General features: G+C 42.4%; 1 protein-coding gene across 7 annotated transcripts in view; it reads right to left on the bottom strand.

Annotated features, from left to right (window-relative positions):
- LOC111872221 (diacylglycerol kinase theta) overlaps positions 1 to 17,965 on the bottom strand; it is a 138,013-nt gene that overhangs the window by 81,666 nt on the left and 38,382 nt on the right. For all 7 annotated transcript variants that reach the window (XM_023865886.2, XM_023865884.2, XM_023865890.2 and 4 more), the window contains exon 2: positions 10,210 to 10,289. In XM_023865886.2, the coding sequence (XP_023721654.1) occupies positions 10,210 to 10,289 (80 nt within the window). The remainder of the gene's footprint in view (positions 1 to 10,209; positions 10,290 to 17,965) is intronic.

Below are 17,965 nucleotides of genomic sequence, written 5' to 3'. Positions count from 1 at the left end.
ATACATACCAGAAGTTACGTAGTGTATGAATACTGTTTTACGTATGAACACAAAGTTGATCGATCCTGTGCTTAATTAGGATCAGACCATAAAGTCGTATGGGAGAGTGGAAGTACAGATCCATGAATTAACCTCTGCAATAAATAGGGGAGGGGATCGTTCTGGAAGTGGTGGCAGGAATCGAACCACTGTCGTCTGGCCCATAGCCAATCACTATACCGCCCACGTTGTTCTGGCTCCGCAAATTTTAACAAATCCAATCATAAGATTCAAAATGTAGGCCTTCACAAAGAAGTTCAGTAAGGCCATTAAATAACACAGACCTTAAAATGAATTAAGGTCAGTGAAAAATACAGTATTTCTGATAGGCCTAATACCATACATCAAGCTGAATCAAAATATACAAAAAATACCACATATGTATAATTTTACTGATATCGGTCTGAAAGCTGGGTCCCGCTGATAAACCCGACAAAATTAATAGTCGCCTTTAAGTAAATTAATTAATTAAGCACCACTCCATGAAGACGTATGTAGGAGTAGAGATAAGCTCCACCACTCTTAACCTCGGCACTACATGGAGGTGATCAGGTTCACGACCCTGCCGCCTTACCCCCGGGGAAACAGGCCCTGGTACCCGTCGTACAGGAGGCTGGTTCGGTTCCAGAGCCTCTCTGGACGTTATGGAGAAGAGAAAAACCCCTTATACCCGCCAGGAATCGAAACCCGAATACTCGGTCGTCCACCCCGTAGCCTAGTCGCCATACCAACTTAGCCATACCGGTTCCAGAACCTTATCCTGTAAAATCGTCTAAAAGACGTGTGACTCGTGAGAAATTCTAGTGTTCGAGCGGCCTAACATCGGCCGGCCAACAGATTCGCAGTTGGTGACTTGGTGATGTCTGCAGCGAGGCCGTAACCTCCATCGTGCGCTGTTCACAACACACAAAACATCTGTCAGACAAGCTGCCAACTTTACAAGGAGAAATGTTAATTGCACCTTGGTGTTTTGTGGAGACGACGCAGAAGGTAAATGGTAAAGTTGAGATGCTTAATTACAAGACACGCCATGAAGATGCATGGGGGGAGTGGAGGTACAGTTCACACCCGGCTGCTTTACCCCCGTCGGAAGAGCACTCGGTACTCTCTGAACCAGAGGCTGGATGGAACGCGGAGCCGGTCTGGACGCTATGGAGAAGAAAAAATCTATACCCCTGCCGGGAATCGAACCCCAGATTCCATGGTTGTCCGGAATGTAGCACAGTAATTATACCGACTCAGCTATCTTGGCTCATGTGGATAAGCTGCACTGAATTTAAACGGAATTTCCCATAAAAATACGAAATTCCTAGACGAAATAATTCACCCAGTCACTCAGTAGGTTATGCAAACCAGACGGATATCTCATACACGTGTGTCTGGTTAGCGTCAAGGAGGATGAGATTAGCAGGGCATGTAGCACGAATGGGGAGACGAGGAATTAATATAGGATATTGGTGGAAAAGCCACAAGGAAGAAGACCACTGGAAAGACCAAGGCGTAGGTGGGTGGACAATATTAGAATGGATCTTAGAGGGATAGGATGGGATGGTATGGACTGGATAGATCTGGTTCAGGATAGGGACCAGTGGAGGGCTCTTGTGAACACGGTAATGAACCTTCGGGTTCCATAAAATTCTGGAAAATTCTTGAGTAGCTGCAGATTTGGCTTCTCCTCAAGAAGGGCACAGCTCCATAAGTAAGTAAGTGTCTGGTTAGCTGGACAGGTATGTCACTAAAATGCAAACATTCTTCGTGACTCTCAAAACACACACACACACAAAGCAAATAAAATCGAAACTGAAACTATTTAGGTAACGGCAGTTCCACCAGTACCCTGCATCTGTTAAACCGCCATAATGTTACCAATGAACAGGGCCTCGCTTGTGAAGATGAAATGCACCTCGTGAAGGGGGCGTAGGCATGAATAGAACGAGACGCCATGTGCTTTAAATGTTCTTGGTCCAAAGGAAAAATGTGGCAAGTTATGAACAAACGAAATTCTCTATCCCAGGAGTTCTACTGTTTGTCAAAGGGATTAATTATCTTAGATCTAACAATGAGGCTGACAGACAAGCAAGTATAATCTCTAACATAAGTAGCAGCAGAAGAAGGTACAACTGAAAGAAGATATAAATCAGACGAATAACATGAAGAAGGAGAAGACTAGAAAGAGAAAGGAATAAAGGAAAAATAAAAGTCGCAGAAGGAAAGAAAAACACAATAATTTTCAAGTGCATTCATAAGAAAAGAAGAAGTCCTAGCAAAATAACGTGCGGTAGAAGAATAAGATGAATAAAAAAGAAGGGAACGTGGAGGCATAATAAAAAGACATAAAAGTTGAAGAAACCAATAGAAACATTTAAAAGATTGAAGAAAGCAGTCTTCTGGGCTTTGGCGCCGTGTATATGTGGTGTCTTACATTTAAAAGATCGATGCATTCAAAATATATTTCTCACACAATGAAAGTTACTAAGACTGCATCAACTATACAGGCCTTGTTAATGTAGAACTTATTATCGGGGTGTAACTTACTACAAACACATCAATGTGTGCTGTACTGTCCTTTATTAGCTACAAGGTGTACAAACAAAACTTTCTTTCTTATGTTCCGGTCATATCTGGGTTAGCGAAATTCCCTTACCTAAAGACGTTCCTTATCTGAGGTTAAATACAGTGTTATATGAAGGGTGGTGAGGTAGCTTGGGAAAGCCGGTGTGGCTTATATATGTTTATAATTCCGGTATTTTTCTAATTAAAAGGACGGACACCACCGCGTCCATACTGACTCTGGGGCCCAACCAACGTCTTACTCAATGGGTACCAGGAGCTCCATCCCTGTGAGTAAAGCAGACAGGGCGTGAAACTGTTCATTCACTACTATATATTGCTCAGGTTAAAAACCTAATTTATTTATGGTTTATTTAACATATAATTAATTGGAAAGGGTGTGAAACAAATCAGTCATGGACTACGTAATTTGAGGTACTGTACCAGCACTTCCCTCAAGAGTTCGAGGAAATCCACGAAAACCTGGTCAAACTAGCTTGTCTCCGGGCCACGATTTCGCTATTTCCCGCATAAAAATGATTGCTATCCATCTGACTGCGACATTCGGCAAATGTGTGGAGTTTTACCTCCACTCCACTCTTAATGGCGTAATAATGAAGCACGAGGACAATTTAAAATTTATCAATCAATCAGCCGCTGCTAGTCTAGAGAGAGGAGGCAACCGCAGCTGTGGGCTGATAGCCCGTGCTGGAGAAGCCGTGCAGGCTGGTGTACCGGCAACGCTCGACTTCTATTGGGGCAACAGACTGGAATCTCGGTTGGACTGCCAACCGCGGGCCAGTACCTTCAATTAGGTAATATCCAATTCTTTCCCTATCCTCATTCATAACATTGATCTCATTTTATTCGACGCTATACAGCCTGCGCAGTATACGAGTACACGGCGTTCTCTATTGCTTATGTAGTTCTTTATGCTGTGTTTTGTTTAAGTGTGGTGTGTTTCTTGTGTGTTGTGTCTTACTGCAGTATCACTGCCACCGGGTAAAAACCCATTTGCAGTTTAAATAAAATAATAGTAATAATTAAATAACCAAAGAAACAAAGAACAATCGACATGACAAAGCATATGAAAAACGACTACAACAACAGTCCAACCTCCAAGCTACGAATTTAGTATTATGTAAAAAGGTAATAACGGCGAAGCTATCCCTGTAACAGGCCGTGAAGGCCCATAGGGTTGTGAGAAGTCGAGGCTATCACATCTTCTAGACAATCGGCTCACAGATGGCGGTGAGGTTGTCAGTCTTACGCGCCGGCCGCCCCGTAACCCCCAGGAAGAATCGTGAATTCATTTCTGTTGGAGGCTGAGTCAACCCCATGGTCATGATACAGCTGGAAAGATTAGGTAAACTGAAAAACTCCGCCTCATCGGGACTCAAACCCGCGACCTTTCGGCTTGTAGCACAGTGCCTCAACCGACTACGCTACCACGTGTTCCATTTCGTATTAAATATAAAAACAAACTGTTACAAGAACATACTGCACGCTATAAATAACCGTCGTAGGCTTCAAAATGGGTCAAGGAGACCACGCTGTTTCCTATTTGCAGACAGGGAAGTTTACAAAATAGTTTCACGGCGATAAGTGCCCGATGGTTGTCTGCAGAACGCGTAGGACGGTTTGTACTCATCAGGCCGAGTCATCCAGCACTGCTTGACACACTCGAAATAAGGAACTGGTTTGTTAAGTTTCGCAGGCAACAAAAATACGCAATCTGTTTTCTCTACTTCAGGTAGCATACTCCTACTTCTGCTTCTTCTTATTCCGTTCATCTGCCTACTCCTTTCTTTTTCTTCCTCCTTTATCAGTTGGCGAGGATTGTTTGTGAAGAAAATTAACACTACCATGAAATATCGGCAAGTGCACCTTCGGAGTGACGTTACAAAGGTTGGTTTCCTCTCTTCTACACAGATATATGCAATGTACTGCAACTCAGATGTACGTTAAGGTCCATAGCAGGGTGACAGCAGGAGCGTGGGTATTAAGTGGGCGGAGTAAGTTTTTACTTGCAAGATCTGGGATCCTCAAGTGGTGACTATGAAGAGCTCAATCTTCTGAGACATAACGCCGTGTAGTCCGGACATACAGGGTGTTTCACGACTTTAGGGCATAACTGCAGGAGGTGACTTCCTAGGTCTCTGTGATCAAAAAAGTTCATATAAACATGTGTCCGATTTTGGACAGTTACTGAGTTATGACCGTTTGTTCATTCCCGTACACGCCCTCCTGTGAACCGCGTCTATCATCTGGCAGGTCACTATTTTTAGCCAGCTACAGACAGAGCGTTCTCGTTTTATCGACACTTGAGAGGTACCTAAGGCGTGGTGGGTTGGTGTGTACCAGCGCGGTTCACAACCGAGCGGCAGCCTGTGTTGCGGCCGGCGTTGACATTTTCGAAAATCAGCTTTAAGCACAAATAAATCCAAATTAAAGGTAATTTCACGAAGTTAACTTTACATTCATACTTTAAATGTATCATGTATTATGCTGGTTTATTATTTTGTTCTGTTTATTGTCAGTAATCGTTACCTTCTATTCTGAGTTTAAAACGGTCATAACTCCGTAACCGCCCAAAATCGGAAAAACGTTTATATGAATATTTTGATCACAAAGACCTAGGAAATCACCTCCTGCAGTTATGCCCTAAAGTCGTGAAACACCCTGTATAGTCTAAGTAGTATGTGAAGTTCTCACAGCGGTGGTTATGAAGAGTATTATCGCCTGGAATATAACTCCGTGTAAACATGCTCACTGCACGTTCTTTCAGAACTAATCGAAGACGATTTTCGCCCTACTTGTTTCCCAAGCAATGGTGAAGTGCTGCTGCCGAGTTGCACGGACCCACAACATAAACGCAAGAAAATAGCCAATAAATTTACGGGAGATGAGAAAAATCGTCCCAAAACTTGTAAATGTTTTTCAGTAAAAATTTTACTTGCGAGTCACGAAAATATTTGGTGACTACATAAAAAACTTCTAGAGGACCCACTTGAGAATCTTTGATATTGACTCACTCATGGAGCTGAGTCCTTCTTGAGAAACTGCTAATTGTGCAGCCACTCACGAACTTCTCAGCATTTTATGGAACCCGAAGGTTCATTACCTTGTTCACCAGAGCCCTCCAGCGGTCCCTACCCTGAGCCAGATCAATCCAATCCATACCATCCCATCCTATCCCTCTGAGATCCATTTTAATATTGTCCACCCACCTACGCCTTGGTCTTCCCAATGGTCTCCTTCCTTCCTGCTTTCCCACGAATATAAAATATGCATTTCTCCTCTCCCCCATTCGTGTTACATGACCTGCCCGACACATTCTCCTTGACTTGATCATTCTAATTATACTTGGAGAAGCGTACAGACATCTCCGTTAAATACAATAAAAAATAAACTACGTGATAGTATAGGAATAATAGGGGAGGGCCCTGTATCTTTCATCAAGTTTCAGCAATGTGTGTCAAAGGAATAAAACAAATATAGTATGCTGCATAAAATTTCATGTATTAGTGCTCTCGTGGTCTGAAAAGTGTTTAAGGGCAGTTATATGTGATAAACTGACCCATTACAGTCAGGAGACAACGGCAACAAGTCTAACTCACATTCAATGTATGTTTTTCAGACTGGACCTAAGGCTGGCTATTTTGACTTACGGGAGTGGGGCTTTCCTCAATTCTTTCAAACGCCTTATCTAATATAAGATGTTCTCATGCTTACATTCATCACACGCTTCAATGTATTTAGTCTATTTGGAAGACGGGTATGTACGTGTATATTTCGAAGTAACCGTGGTCCAGAGAAGTAAAATTCTGCAATTCAGAACTTATTAAATAGCTATCAAGTATTGCCAATGACTGGATGTATCTTACAGAGAGGACTTCAGAACTGGATTATTAATCGGATAAAGGTAAATTAATAGGAAAACTAGGTGACCTTTAGTCTGCGAGCGAAGTATACTAATCGAGCGACCGCCGCTTGTCGGCGAAGTTCGTGCCATCTTTTGCGAATAGAGGGTGTGGCGTGGTCTGCGCAACGAATCCCCAAGGCCGTTAATTTCGGTTTTCTAGACCGGAGCCGCTACTTTTCCTTTCACGTAGCTCCTCAATTATCCTCATGAGGCTGAGTGGACCCCGATCCGGACCCAATACTTCTCAGGAAATCGGGTAGCACCGGGAATCAAACCCGGGGTCTCTGGATCTGTCGCCATGAACACTGACCACTAGACCACAGAGGAGGTCAGAAAGGTAAATTACTTCCAAAATTAACTTGGATAAATGTAAAGGTGAGGATCTCTCGGTGTTTAATTAATTACATACCACGTCATGAAGACGTATGGGGAAATGGAATTATAACTCCAAGCATTATATAACTCATGCAGTATATGGAACTAAGTGGCCACCTTCAAGTCTTGGTCACTTACTCAGGACCGTCTTTAATGCAACTTAAAACTGTTCACAATCTCTCTTTAATTTAAAATAACATTAAAATTACATCAACTGCTACATGTTTCGGTCTTACTTGGCCATCTTCAGGCAACTGTTCAGTTTGAAAACAGTCACATTGGACTAGATCTTAAGTCAAAATATATTTCCATACTGTTGCAGTATCGTTGTTCACACTAAAATATGTTTCTCTGAGAACAAAATTCTCTCTACGTTCCGCGTGATTTTCCTTTTGCGGCGTCCATGTTTGTCCCCCTTCGTACGTATGTTCTCACTAGTTGGGCGTATGTCCCTTTCCCCCGGAGTAAGAACCCCATCGGATTGGTGGCTGGGTGGATCTCAGGGCTGGTCTGGACGCTACAGAGAGGCGAAAATATTTTACTCCTGCCGGAGAACGAACCCCAGCCGCATTATTAGATAAATTAATTTCATAGCGGGCCAAATGAAAGGACCTGCGACCCACTAGTCTGGGTGAAGTGTCTTCTGCTCTGCTCGGAGCTCAAATGTCCTTAGCTCTCGTCGAATACCCAAGTCCAAGTCCAAGTCACATGGCGACTGACGGTCTGCCAGTCAGTAAGTCTTGGTGTCGAGCCCCGGCTGGGGCTCATGACCAGATATTTATTAGCGTTTGACATTTACGGTCTTGTTTCTGTGGGGCGCCCTCTCTGACGAGAGGAAGGGTCTGCCTTTTGTATACGCTGCTGGGCCTTGCCAATGCAGTCTTTCTAGGGTCTGAGTCCCTTGGGACTCGAGACCATATTTTACTGTCTCAGATTTGAGACTTCCCTTTTCGTCGCCTCTTACGACTCGCAGGTTCACGGTGGAGGTATTCGACCCCGCCTCCACACGGGCATCTCTCGTCGAATACGAACTAACTTGTGGCTGTTATATCCTGCACTCAGGCTGAATAGGAACACCTTGTCGAAGGGTTTAGTTTCGCCCTCTGCTATGCAAAGGGGTCTCTTGTTGCCGCGGGAATACATTTTTACTGCTTCAAACAATTCGTTGCTTAGATATTACTAGCCAAGTGTTAGGTTGTGGTGTTCTTCAAGCGGTTGCCTACGTTGTCCGTTGCGTAGCGATGGATGTCTTAGACTCCCTGCACGCGCGGCGGGGTGACGTAGCGTTACCGGCGTGCGGTTGAGAAGTACCAATATCTATATAAACCACTTCACACGGAGCTACGACAACGGTGTGGTGACGTGCGGTGGGTCTGCGTCAAGTTTATGTGACGCAGGTACTGCTCAAACGCAGCTGCGGTATAATGACGTTGCGTAGCAGCAATACCTACAGATGAGTTGTGCACTTCACAAGGACGTCACGTCACGGAAAGAATGGCTGACGGTTTTGATACGGAATTGCTTATAGAAGCGGTGAAGAATTTTAAAGAAATTTGGGACACGAAATGTGAACTCTACCACGATAAAAATGTGAAAAGAGCAGCGTGGATGAAGATTTGTGAAATATTTTAACCCATTTTCGAAGAAAAATCCCCAAAAGAAAAAGAAGAAATTGGTAAGTACAGCGTATTTAGTTTCAATAACAGCTTAGCTTATTTTCTTCACTGAATTCTTGTACGTCAGACTGCTACGATAAACTATCGTGTGGTTTCACTAAGACAGGTTCTGTTTTGTGTCAGATTTGGTGTAAAACTGTTATTTATCTTATATTTTAGTTATTTTTCATTCGTTGTTTTATCTAACAAACATGAACAAAGAAGTAAAAATCAATGGACGTAGTTAGTAACAATTTAAATTTACTTGACCTCTGAAAGGGGAAGACAATTTATGAAAACGCCTGTTCCAGTCGAGACAGAGAAGACTTCAAATCCCAATTTGGCATTTTTTGAGTCATTGCTACCAGCGTTAGGAAGTTTCACAATTGATGACAAACTGGAGTTCCAAACTGAAGTCTTGAACGTTGTTAAAATGATTAGTTTTCTGCATCCTTCCTCTCACTACCCTTGCAAATCTCCCTCCAATGCTCGCTACACAAATGCCCCCAGTTCTTTTCCACAAATGCAGCAGTACTCATCTTTCCCTGACTATCCAACCAGCACATTTCCGCAGCGTACACATCCAGAACCCTCAGCGTCTTCCATAACTTTCCAAAACATACAGTCATCTCCAGCTGCAGAATCCCTTACTGAACCTCAGGCCGAGCTATCTGGCGCTCTTGCTTCCACAAATTCATGCATCAGTGAAGAATCATTTGAGATGTTTCCTAACAGTAAATGTGTATTTTTTGTAAAAAAGAAAAGACGATAATTCAATAAACTATTAATCTTCAAAACAACTGAACCTGTTATTCAAATTAATAATCCTTTTGCCACAATGTTTCCTTCTTTTAGATAACCGAACTAAATCTGTACGTACCTCACTGTTACAGGTAACATTTCAAGCGGGCCAATAGCGAGTCTTATATTGGTGTCCTGGGAACCTATACTGTCTGCAGTTCTTCCAGCTAGCTCGTCAAACGATCTTTTGCTCATCCGAAAGTATTCAAAAAATTTTGTTTCATCATTACTAACATCTACGTAGAGCGAAGAAAGTGCTCCTTTTAGCAGTCGGGAGCTCAGCAATGGGTGCACCCAGAACCTTCGGTCTGCAGACTGCAAATACTTATACACTAAACATGAGAACACCCCTCTTTTCTTCCTATATGACACCTTCATGGCGCTCATACTACTACTGCTAACTGCTTACTTTCTATGACAGACCACCACATGGTGCGTCACCGCGCCGCTCGTGTGCAGGGAGCCTTACAGTCCAGCTTTCAGGCAGCATGTCACAGTATTTACATCAATACAACATTTTGGTCCCCTAGTTCCAGTAATTATATCCATGAAAATGCAAAACACGATTCTCGTGTGACCGCCATGTTCTTCCCTGCTACGAGTATGTTATATCAAAATTGGATGTCCTAGCATGGATAAGCTGAAGCTTCCGGCTCCAATTTCAGAAATCCGCACAACCGCCATGCTGTTAATACTGAACTACAGAGATGTGGCGGCTTCCAGTGACATGATATTGATATCAAGTTTCGTGAAACTCCATCCTACATTTTGGAATTTAACAGTGGGGAATCAGACTACGAAGAGGATGGCACCTGTAGCCTATGTTTCCAAAAAATCAAATACTCGTATAACCATGAAGCTCACCTTGATGAGGCTGGCTGCGATGCTGGAGCATGGGGAGACCACGGTCTTGAGACAGCGGTCGTGCACCACGAAGTTACACACTGCAACACACAACACAGCCATCACTGAAGGAAGCAACGGCTGCACTCAAAACTATCAGCTAAATTCCATATACACTATAATCTGAATGCTGTTTTATGGGTATGAAAGGTTTCTTATTTTAGAGAACTTGATTTACAAGTGTTTTGAAACAATGAAAATATCTTGACCTAACAACGATCAAAGAAGTGGACAACTGAGGATGGTACTTAATGAACGACGCGGGTTAACAGGTCATATCTCATTCTTGGCAAATTTCAGGAGGTTACATGACCTAGGTGAGGTAAGGCAAGCATGCAGAATAATGTCATTAATGGCCTCTTCCATGCACCTAACAAACTATTGCATAAATTCCGCTGAAATTCTTTGGGTCATTTTTCACTAAGCCCGAACGGTAGCCGAGCAGCCTACGGCGGGAATAGTCTTCGTTCGCTCGGAAGTCGGGACCGTGAGTTCGAATCCCACACAAGGCATCGATGTTTGGTATGTCTGTTCTGTGTCTATTCTGGGGTCGACTCAGCCTCTAACAGATGTGAGAACCAGGAATCATCCTGGGTCGTAAAGGGCGGCTGGCGCGCAAGGCTGACAATCTTACCATCATATGTAAGCCGATTATCTGGAGAAAATGTGGTAGCCTCGACGTCTCACAATCTTAAAGGCCGTCAGGGCATGTTACAGGGACAGTTTTACCTTTTACGTGACAGAGCACACCATATCCCCCTTTCTGTGAGTGAATGACTCCTCGTGAATGGCACGAGGTTTTGCAGCAGCCCACGCACGCGTATTTTAGGTTAATGTATTCTAACAGGTGAAACGAAGCTTCATCGAAAACCACGTCATGTCTAAGATGTCGGTGGCTTTGGACAACAGATGCATGAAACTGCTGACAATAGGCTACTCTTTTCTGCTTGTCAGAAGGTTGGAGTTCCTGGACTACAGAAACACGGTCCGCGTGAATCCTTCCTTTCCTTAACAGGACGAACAGGACATGATAGTCTCCCGCAACAGGCGAAGAGAGGCATCGCCGCCCCACGTCCTACACAGTTCTACCTGTCATAGCAGACGAACTCCTACGTATAGAACAGGCAAGGTTCCTTTAGTCTCCAGTTTTCGGACCATCTTCTGTATAACGCCTCTGAGGATAGTGACATACTGCAAAAGTTTCTGAAAGCCGCTAAACCAGCCCTGTCCAAAGCGGCGCGCACGATATATTTTTCTGGCGCCCTCCGTAAGCACACATAATTGAGCCGATTTTTAATATGAATTCAAATTGTAAGATAAGAGACATTTTTGAACGTCTGAGTACTGTTAAATATTTTCACAAAATTTCCTTGAAGCATGGTACAGTATTAAACATTCCTTGAAAATGTATGCCTAGTTCTTTTCCCCCTTGCTAACAACACCAGTCTTAATTCTTTTTTTCACTAGAGAAAGTCCTCTCAAGATCAGGTATTTTTCCCTAGCGGTATTTTTTACCCCCTAAAACAGCAGTAAGTCCCCACTGAATCGGCTTTCATGGATTTCGGATTTATGGTGAGGGTATCATAAAATTTTCTGTGATCGGCAGGGCAAACATATTCACCGACACGAACATGACTATGGGGCCCAGCTTACCGTAATTTCCCGAATTTCTAAACTCATCGGAAATATGAATCAAAGTTACTTTAATCCCAACAAAGCGATGCCGCAAACAATAAGAATTTATTAGAGGGTCGTACACTAATGGAAATTGGTAGTAGCTATATTTCCCAGTTCGCTTTCTTCAGCCAAACATTCAGTATTACTTGCGAGTTTGTGACAACCATAGTTCAGTTATGTGTATTGTGTTGTGACAAGTTGCACAGTTATCAGTGTATTTTAGTTATTGTGCTTCAAATTATTGAGCAAATAAGCAGTACTGTTTTATATAGCTATTCTTGATATGGCTAAAAGACAAAGAAGTTATAGTTTTAACAGTGAATGGGAGGAGCAGTATTGTTTTACTGAATACAGAGGAAAACCTGTGTGTTTATTGTGTAATAGTAGCGTTTCTGTTCCTAAAAAAAGTAATGCAGAGCGACATTTGTTGACTAACCACAAAACCTTTAACAATGAATTTCCTGTGAAATCTGAACTAAGAAAACAAAAGGTGAAAGACCTAAAATCTAAATTAACCTTGCAACATGTGTATTTACAAAGCCTATCCAGCAAAGTAGTAACGGAACAATAGCTTCTTATAAAATCTGTCATGTGCTACCTAAAAGGAAAAAACCTTTTAGTGATGGGGAAATAGTTAAAGAAGCTATGTTCAGTGCCGGCGAGTCTCTGTTCGATGGTCACAAAGATAAATCTGCACTTATGTCTTCCATCAAAAGACTTCAGTTGTCTCACCAAACTGTTGCTAGACGAGTTGAACAGATTTCTGATAATCGGGAATCTCAAATACATCAGGATTTGCAATCGTGTGAATATTTTTCGCTCCAGCTTGACGAAAGCACTGATATATCGGATGTTGCACAATTATGTGTATTTGTTAGAATGGTTTTTGGCGATTTCACGGTAAAGGAAGAGTTCGTTAAACTGCTGCCTCTTCATGAACGTACTAAGGGAGAAGACATATTTAATGTGTTCCTTAAATTTGTGAAAGAATATAACTTACCACTTTCTAAACTTGTTGCTATAACTACAGATGGGGCGCCTTCAATTGCTGGTAGGAACAATGGGTTTCTTGCTCTTTGTGCTAAGGATGAATCATTTCCCAGTGTTCTTTCTTATCACTGCATTATCCACCAGGAAGCTTTATGCGCAAAGCTTTTGAAGTTCGACCATGTTATGAATGTGGTAACTCGTGTGGTAAATTATATCAGATCGTCTTCTTCTCGTCATTGATTATTCAGAAATCTTTTGAAAGTGTCGGACACTGAGCATGGTGACATAATTTTCCATGCAGACATAAGATGGCTTAGTAGGGGGAAAACACTGGAACGATTTTGCTGTCTTCTGGATGAGGTCAGGGACTTTCTGAAATCATGTCCTGGCCAATATTATCAAGAACTTGATCAAATATCATGGCTACTAGAATTAGCTTATTTGACAGATATCACCTCAAAATTAATTGAGTTAAATCTTGAATTACAAGGGAAAGTTTGTAACATTTCAGGCATGATAAGTGTAGTTAATGCTTTTCAAAAGAAACTAAAGCTATGGATGCACATTTAAACAGAAATTCCTTCTCACATTTTCCGCATATGAAATCTGTTTTGGAAACCTTAAATGGCTGTGAATACGATCTTCCATCTTTTGCCCTGCATCTTGAAGCCCTTATGACTGAATCTGGTAACAGATTTAGCCAGTTTTCAACACCTGAACCAGTGACAATGTATATCAGTAATCCATTCGCTACTGTTGACGTTAGTGAACTTGGAGGGGAGGTGTGTGAAATCTTCGGAAAGTATAATCTTGAAGAATCAGAAATGGAAATTTTAAATTTCCAAGAAGACATATCTTTGAAATCCTCATTTGCAACTTGTAGCAATTTCTGGACCCTGGTGGACAGGAATAAATATCCCATGATTCATAGCATTGCTCTGAAAATTTATTCTTGCTTTGGTTCGACGTATCCGTGAGAAGTCGCATTTTCATCTATGAGCATCACCAAAAATAAGTACCGATCCTGCCTAACAGACTCACACTTAGATGATGCACTAAGAGCAGTCTGTTCCAGCTACACACCAGCTAACATGCAGTGTCAAATTATGTAAGATTCTAAGTAAATATAATTATATTAACAAAAGATTTAGTCAGTATTAAATTTCTAACTATTTTATTATTATTGTTGTTGTTTTTTATTAGTAGTAGTAGTAGTAGTAGCAGTAGTAGCAGTAGTAGTAGTAGTAGTAGTAGCAGTAGTAGCAGTAGTAGTAGTAGTAGTAGTAGCAGTAGTAGCAGTAGTAGTAGTAGTAGTAGTGTGGTGGTGCCCGCACCTCCATAGGCATCAGTGAATTGTGCCCGAGTACATAACAATGTTGGACGGCACTGCGCTAAACACTATTTGCATGACCCTGTAGCCCCGCAGAAACGCAATAGAAAAACATGGTCCTCAATTAAGATCTAAAAGTTTGTGACGATGGTACATTCCTACAGGTATTATGTTTTTAGATATTATCCATCGTCTTGTCTATTTGTTTTAAAAAACGTCCTGCTCTATCTACTGGACACAACTGAGTAGGTTTTACCTGAGGACGGGGACAGAATCCAGTCTCCGAAACGTTGTTTTAAAAAAGAAACAGGACGGTTTTTAAACAGACAAGACGATGGATAATGTCCAAAACATAATACCTGTAGTACGGTCCTCAATCATACGAGTATACGTAATCCCACTAAGCATCACGCAGAATCACCAACTGAAGACACTCGCACGAACCGGGCAGGAAGGCACCGGGTCGGTGTTGTAAATAACTCAGTACTGCCCAGTTTAGTTTTCATCGGTGAACAACTGCGTGATTTATTATTAATAATGTGGGGCATCCTCATTTCTTCCCATAACTTCCCCTTTTCGCCTGCATTTCTACTATTCTCTCTTACCTCCCCTCCCGCCCAGTAACATGATGGTTTCCAAGTTCCAAATTCCTATCACATGCCTGTCATACCGTTTCCAATTAAAATTCTTAAAAATCAAACCCCTCGCTCTGAGCCTAAAATTACATTTCCAAACCATGAAATTCGCCAACAATCACGAAACATAATTCTAGAGGCCTATCTACAACGGTTCACAAAACTTACTTCCTAACGTAAATGAATAAATTATTTATTTGAACACCCAGGCTAGTGAGCACTTCACATGGCTTGGATAACTTCCATGGAAAAAAAAAAAATGACGCAGTCTGCTTTTCTGGACCTGGCGGCTTCAAAGGGAATACGCAGCAGACTTAGTCCACAAACAGGACTGTAAGTACGTTAGCCTGGCCTCTAGTTACAATTCATCAACTCCCTTCACAAAATGCAGACGCAACCACTGTCCTGTTACTTCCTGTCACGCTTCGCCTCGCTTTTCCTCTCGCGCGACCCACAGGCCAGGTCTTATCACATGGCCTTCACTACGCCGTTAGAATGGTGTGTCCTGAATTTCTCTCCATGCTTCTAAGAGTTAAAGAACCCTTCACCTGGGTGTAGCGTTTTCTATAGTCCTATAGACATGATATGACGCTGGCTAGCCCCACGACAGTGGCGAAGAGATAATCGCAGGTCAACCAGACCGCAGGTAATCAGCCACTTTTCTGAATTTACTGTTATGGCTTTCCATTTTTGATGAGGTCGATTTGAATCCCAGTCATTACTGATTAGCCTGGATGTAGTTTTACATACTTTTCTTTTGGCTCTGTAGGCAAATGTCGGCATAGCAAAACCTATCTACCTATCTCATATATTCTGATTCCTTACTCTCTCGCTGTATCTCCTTAGGTTAACTCGTCTTGCTGAGGTGTCCGGTTTTAATATCAACTTATCATGGACTATCAGCATATCATTAATGCTAATGGCGAGACAACAGACTTGCTTTAAGCGGCTGTAGCTCTCTAGGTTTGTATTATGGAGGTCGTTCTTTCGAATCTAGGTAGCGTTGCAGGATCTCTTCGTGACTTCTCTCAATTTCCCAATTGGATTATGTGGTAGAATATTGAAATAGGTTAAAACAACATTTTAAATCCTGACCTATCCACTACCCATTATCATTCTCCAATATCACTTAAAAGGAATAATATCTGAAGCTGAAGCGAAGTCATTAATTAATCTACGAATCAATCATTCATTATCCCATCGTCCCTTCTAACATTCATGATGTCTAAATGATAGTCATTAAATTTCCCAAGATGACTGCATTTATTTCTGGACCACATAATTGGCAAGTTGATACAGAGTCCATAAAATAAAGAACGAGCCGATATCCGAAAATCCTAATGTTGCGAGGTTTTCCTTGGTCTAACAAAAATCACCTGCTCCACTCGGAGTAGCATGGCCGGCCAGTCAGCCAGCCCACGGCCGATCAATACGACAGGCCTCCGCCCGTTGGGTTACATGAGCAAGACAAAATGCTCACACATATGCGCGAGCAATGAGGCCACACGTAGCGACCACTTTCCCCACCCTGAAAACTGCAATCAGAACAAGAGTTTCCAAATGCGTTCTTCGCGATTTTCCATCAGCCAAGGGCCTGCACGTTCATCTTATCGCTACAGCCTGGAACATGCCATAGGAAATGGGAAGGGCTCAAACTAAATGAACTAAAATCTGGCACTCATTTAGGCTAACGATATTGTGCTGAGACAGAACAGTCCTCATGAGAAGCCAGCAGTCGCTGTGCTGGTATTCCCTGCACTTTATGGGATCCGTCGGTTTATAAGCGCGAAGAGCACTTCTTCAGGGATGTGACGCCGTACAGCATGGTACCAATTCGCTGACGTTTGGGAGGAACCTATTACCTCTATCTTCATGGTCGAAGAGTATGCCACGTCATCACCAAGCAAGCAGAAAGATCAGGTTCGACCCTGAACATGGAAATAGTAAGTTCCTAATATACGTCAGTGAACACGGAATCATTCCAGAAGATGGCACTCTTCACGTTCACAGTTGTGAGAACCTCAAATCCAACAGTTTACAATGGGGGGGGGGGAGGTCATAACACTCCGGCAATGGTCCCTTACCTTCAGCTAGAATATCCCAAAAACTATCCTACTTACTCATACTTACTCATGGAGCTAAGCCCTTCTTGTGGAGCGGCAAATTCTGCAGCTACTCAAGAACTTCCCAGCATTTTATGGAACCCTAAGGTTCATTACCGTGTTCACAAGAGCACTCCACTGGTCCATGTCCTGAGCCAGATCAATCCAATCCATGCCATCCCATCCCTCTAAGATCTATTTTAACATTGTCCGCCCATCTACGCCTTGGTCTTCCCAGTGGTCTCTTTCCTTCTGGCTTCCCCATCAATATCGTATATGCATTCCTATTCTCCCCATTCGTGCTACATGCCCTGTCCACCTCATCCTCCTTGACTTGTTCATTCTAATTATACCTGGAGGAGTGTACAAGTTATGTAGCTCGTCATTATGCAGTTTTCTTGAACTATCCTACAGGTAAGCGAAGAAATACATATAAAGCCAACACAGACCTATACAAAACTAAACAGGCTTTATACAAAATCAGCAACCGTGTAACAACATAATTATACACAAAAATTATTCGAGAAAGTTTAAAAATTTCAGTACCTGAGAACAATACTACCAAAGAGATACGGGGATTCATGATGAAATTAAGGAAAACAACTTCTGATCCTGTAAGATTTGAGGTTTTCACGGCGGTGACTATGAGAAACGCCGTCTTCTGGGATGTGGCGCCGTGTAGATACTTTGTTAACCGACGTTTCGGATGAACGTATCGCCTCCATCTTCAGGGTATAAGAAATCCGCGAGCGATGAAGGCGATACGTTCCTCCGAAATGTCAGTTAACAAAATATCTACACGGCGCCACAACCCAAAAGACGACTTCTTCAATTTCTGATACAGCTCAAATATTCTTATCCCGTTCACTGAACAAAACGCTTAAGATCATACGTACAAAACAATAATATGAATAGTTACTTTGCACGCGAATAAAATGAGGTCTCTTCTCCTGCCTCATTCAACGCTATATGACCTCTATAGT

Source organism: Cryptotermes secundus, unplaced genomic scaffold, assembly GCF_002891405.2.
Source record: "Cryptotermes secundus unplaced genomic scaffold, Csec_1.0 scaffold782, whole genome shotgun sequence".
NCBI classification, from domain to species: Eukaryota; Metazoa; Arthropoda; class Insecta; order Blattodea; family Kalotermitidae; genus Cryptotermes; species Cryptotermes secundus.
This window is presented reverse-complemented; position numbering and strand designations above follow the sequence as displayed.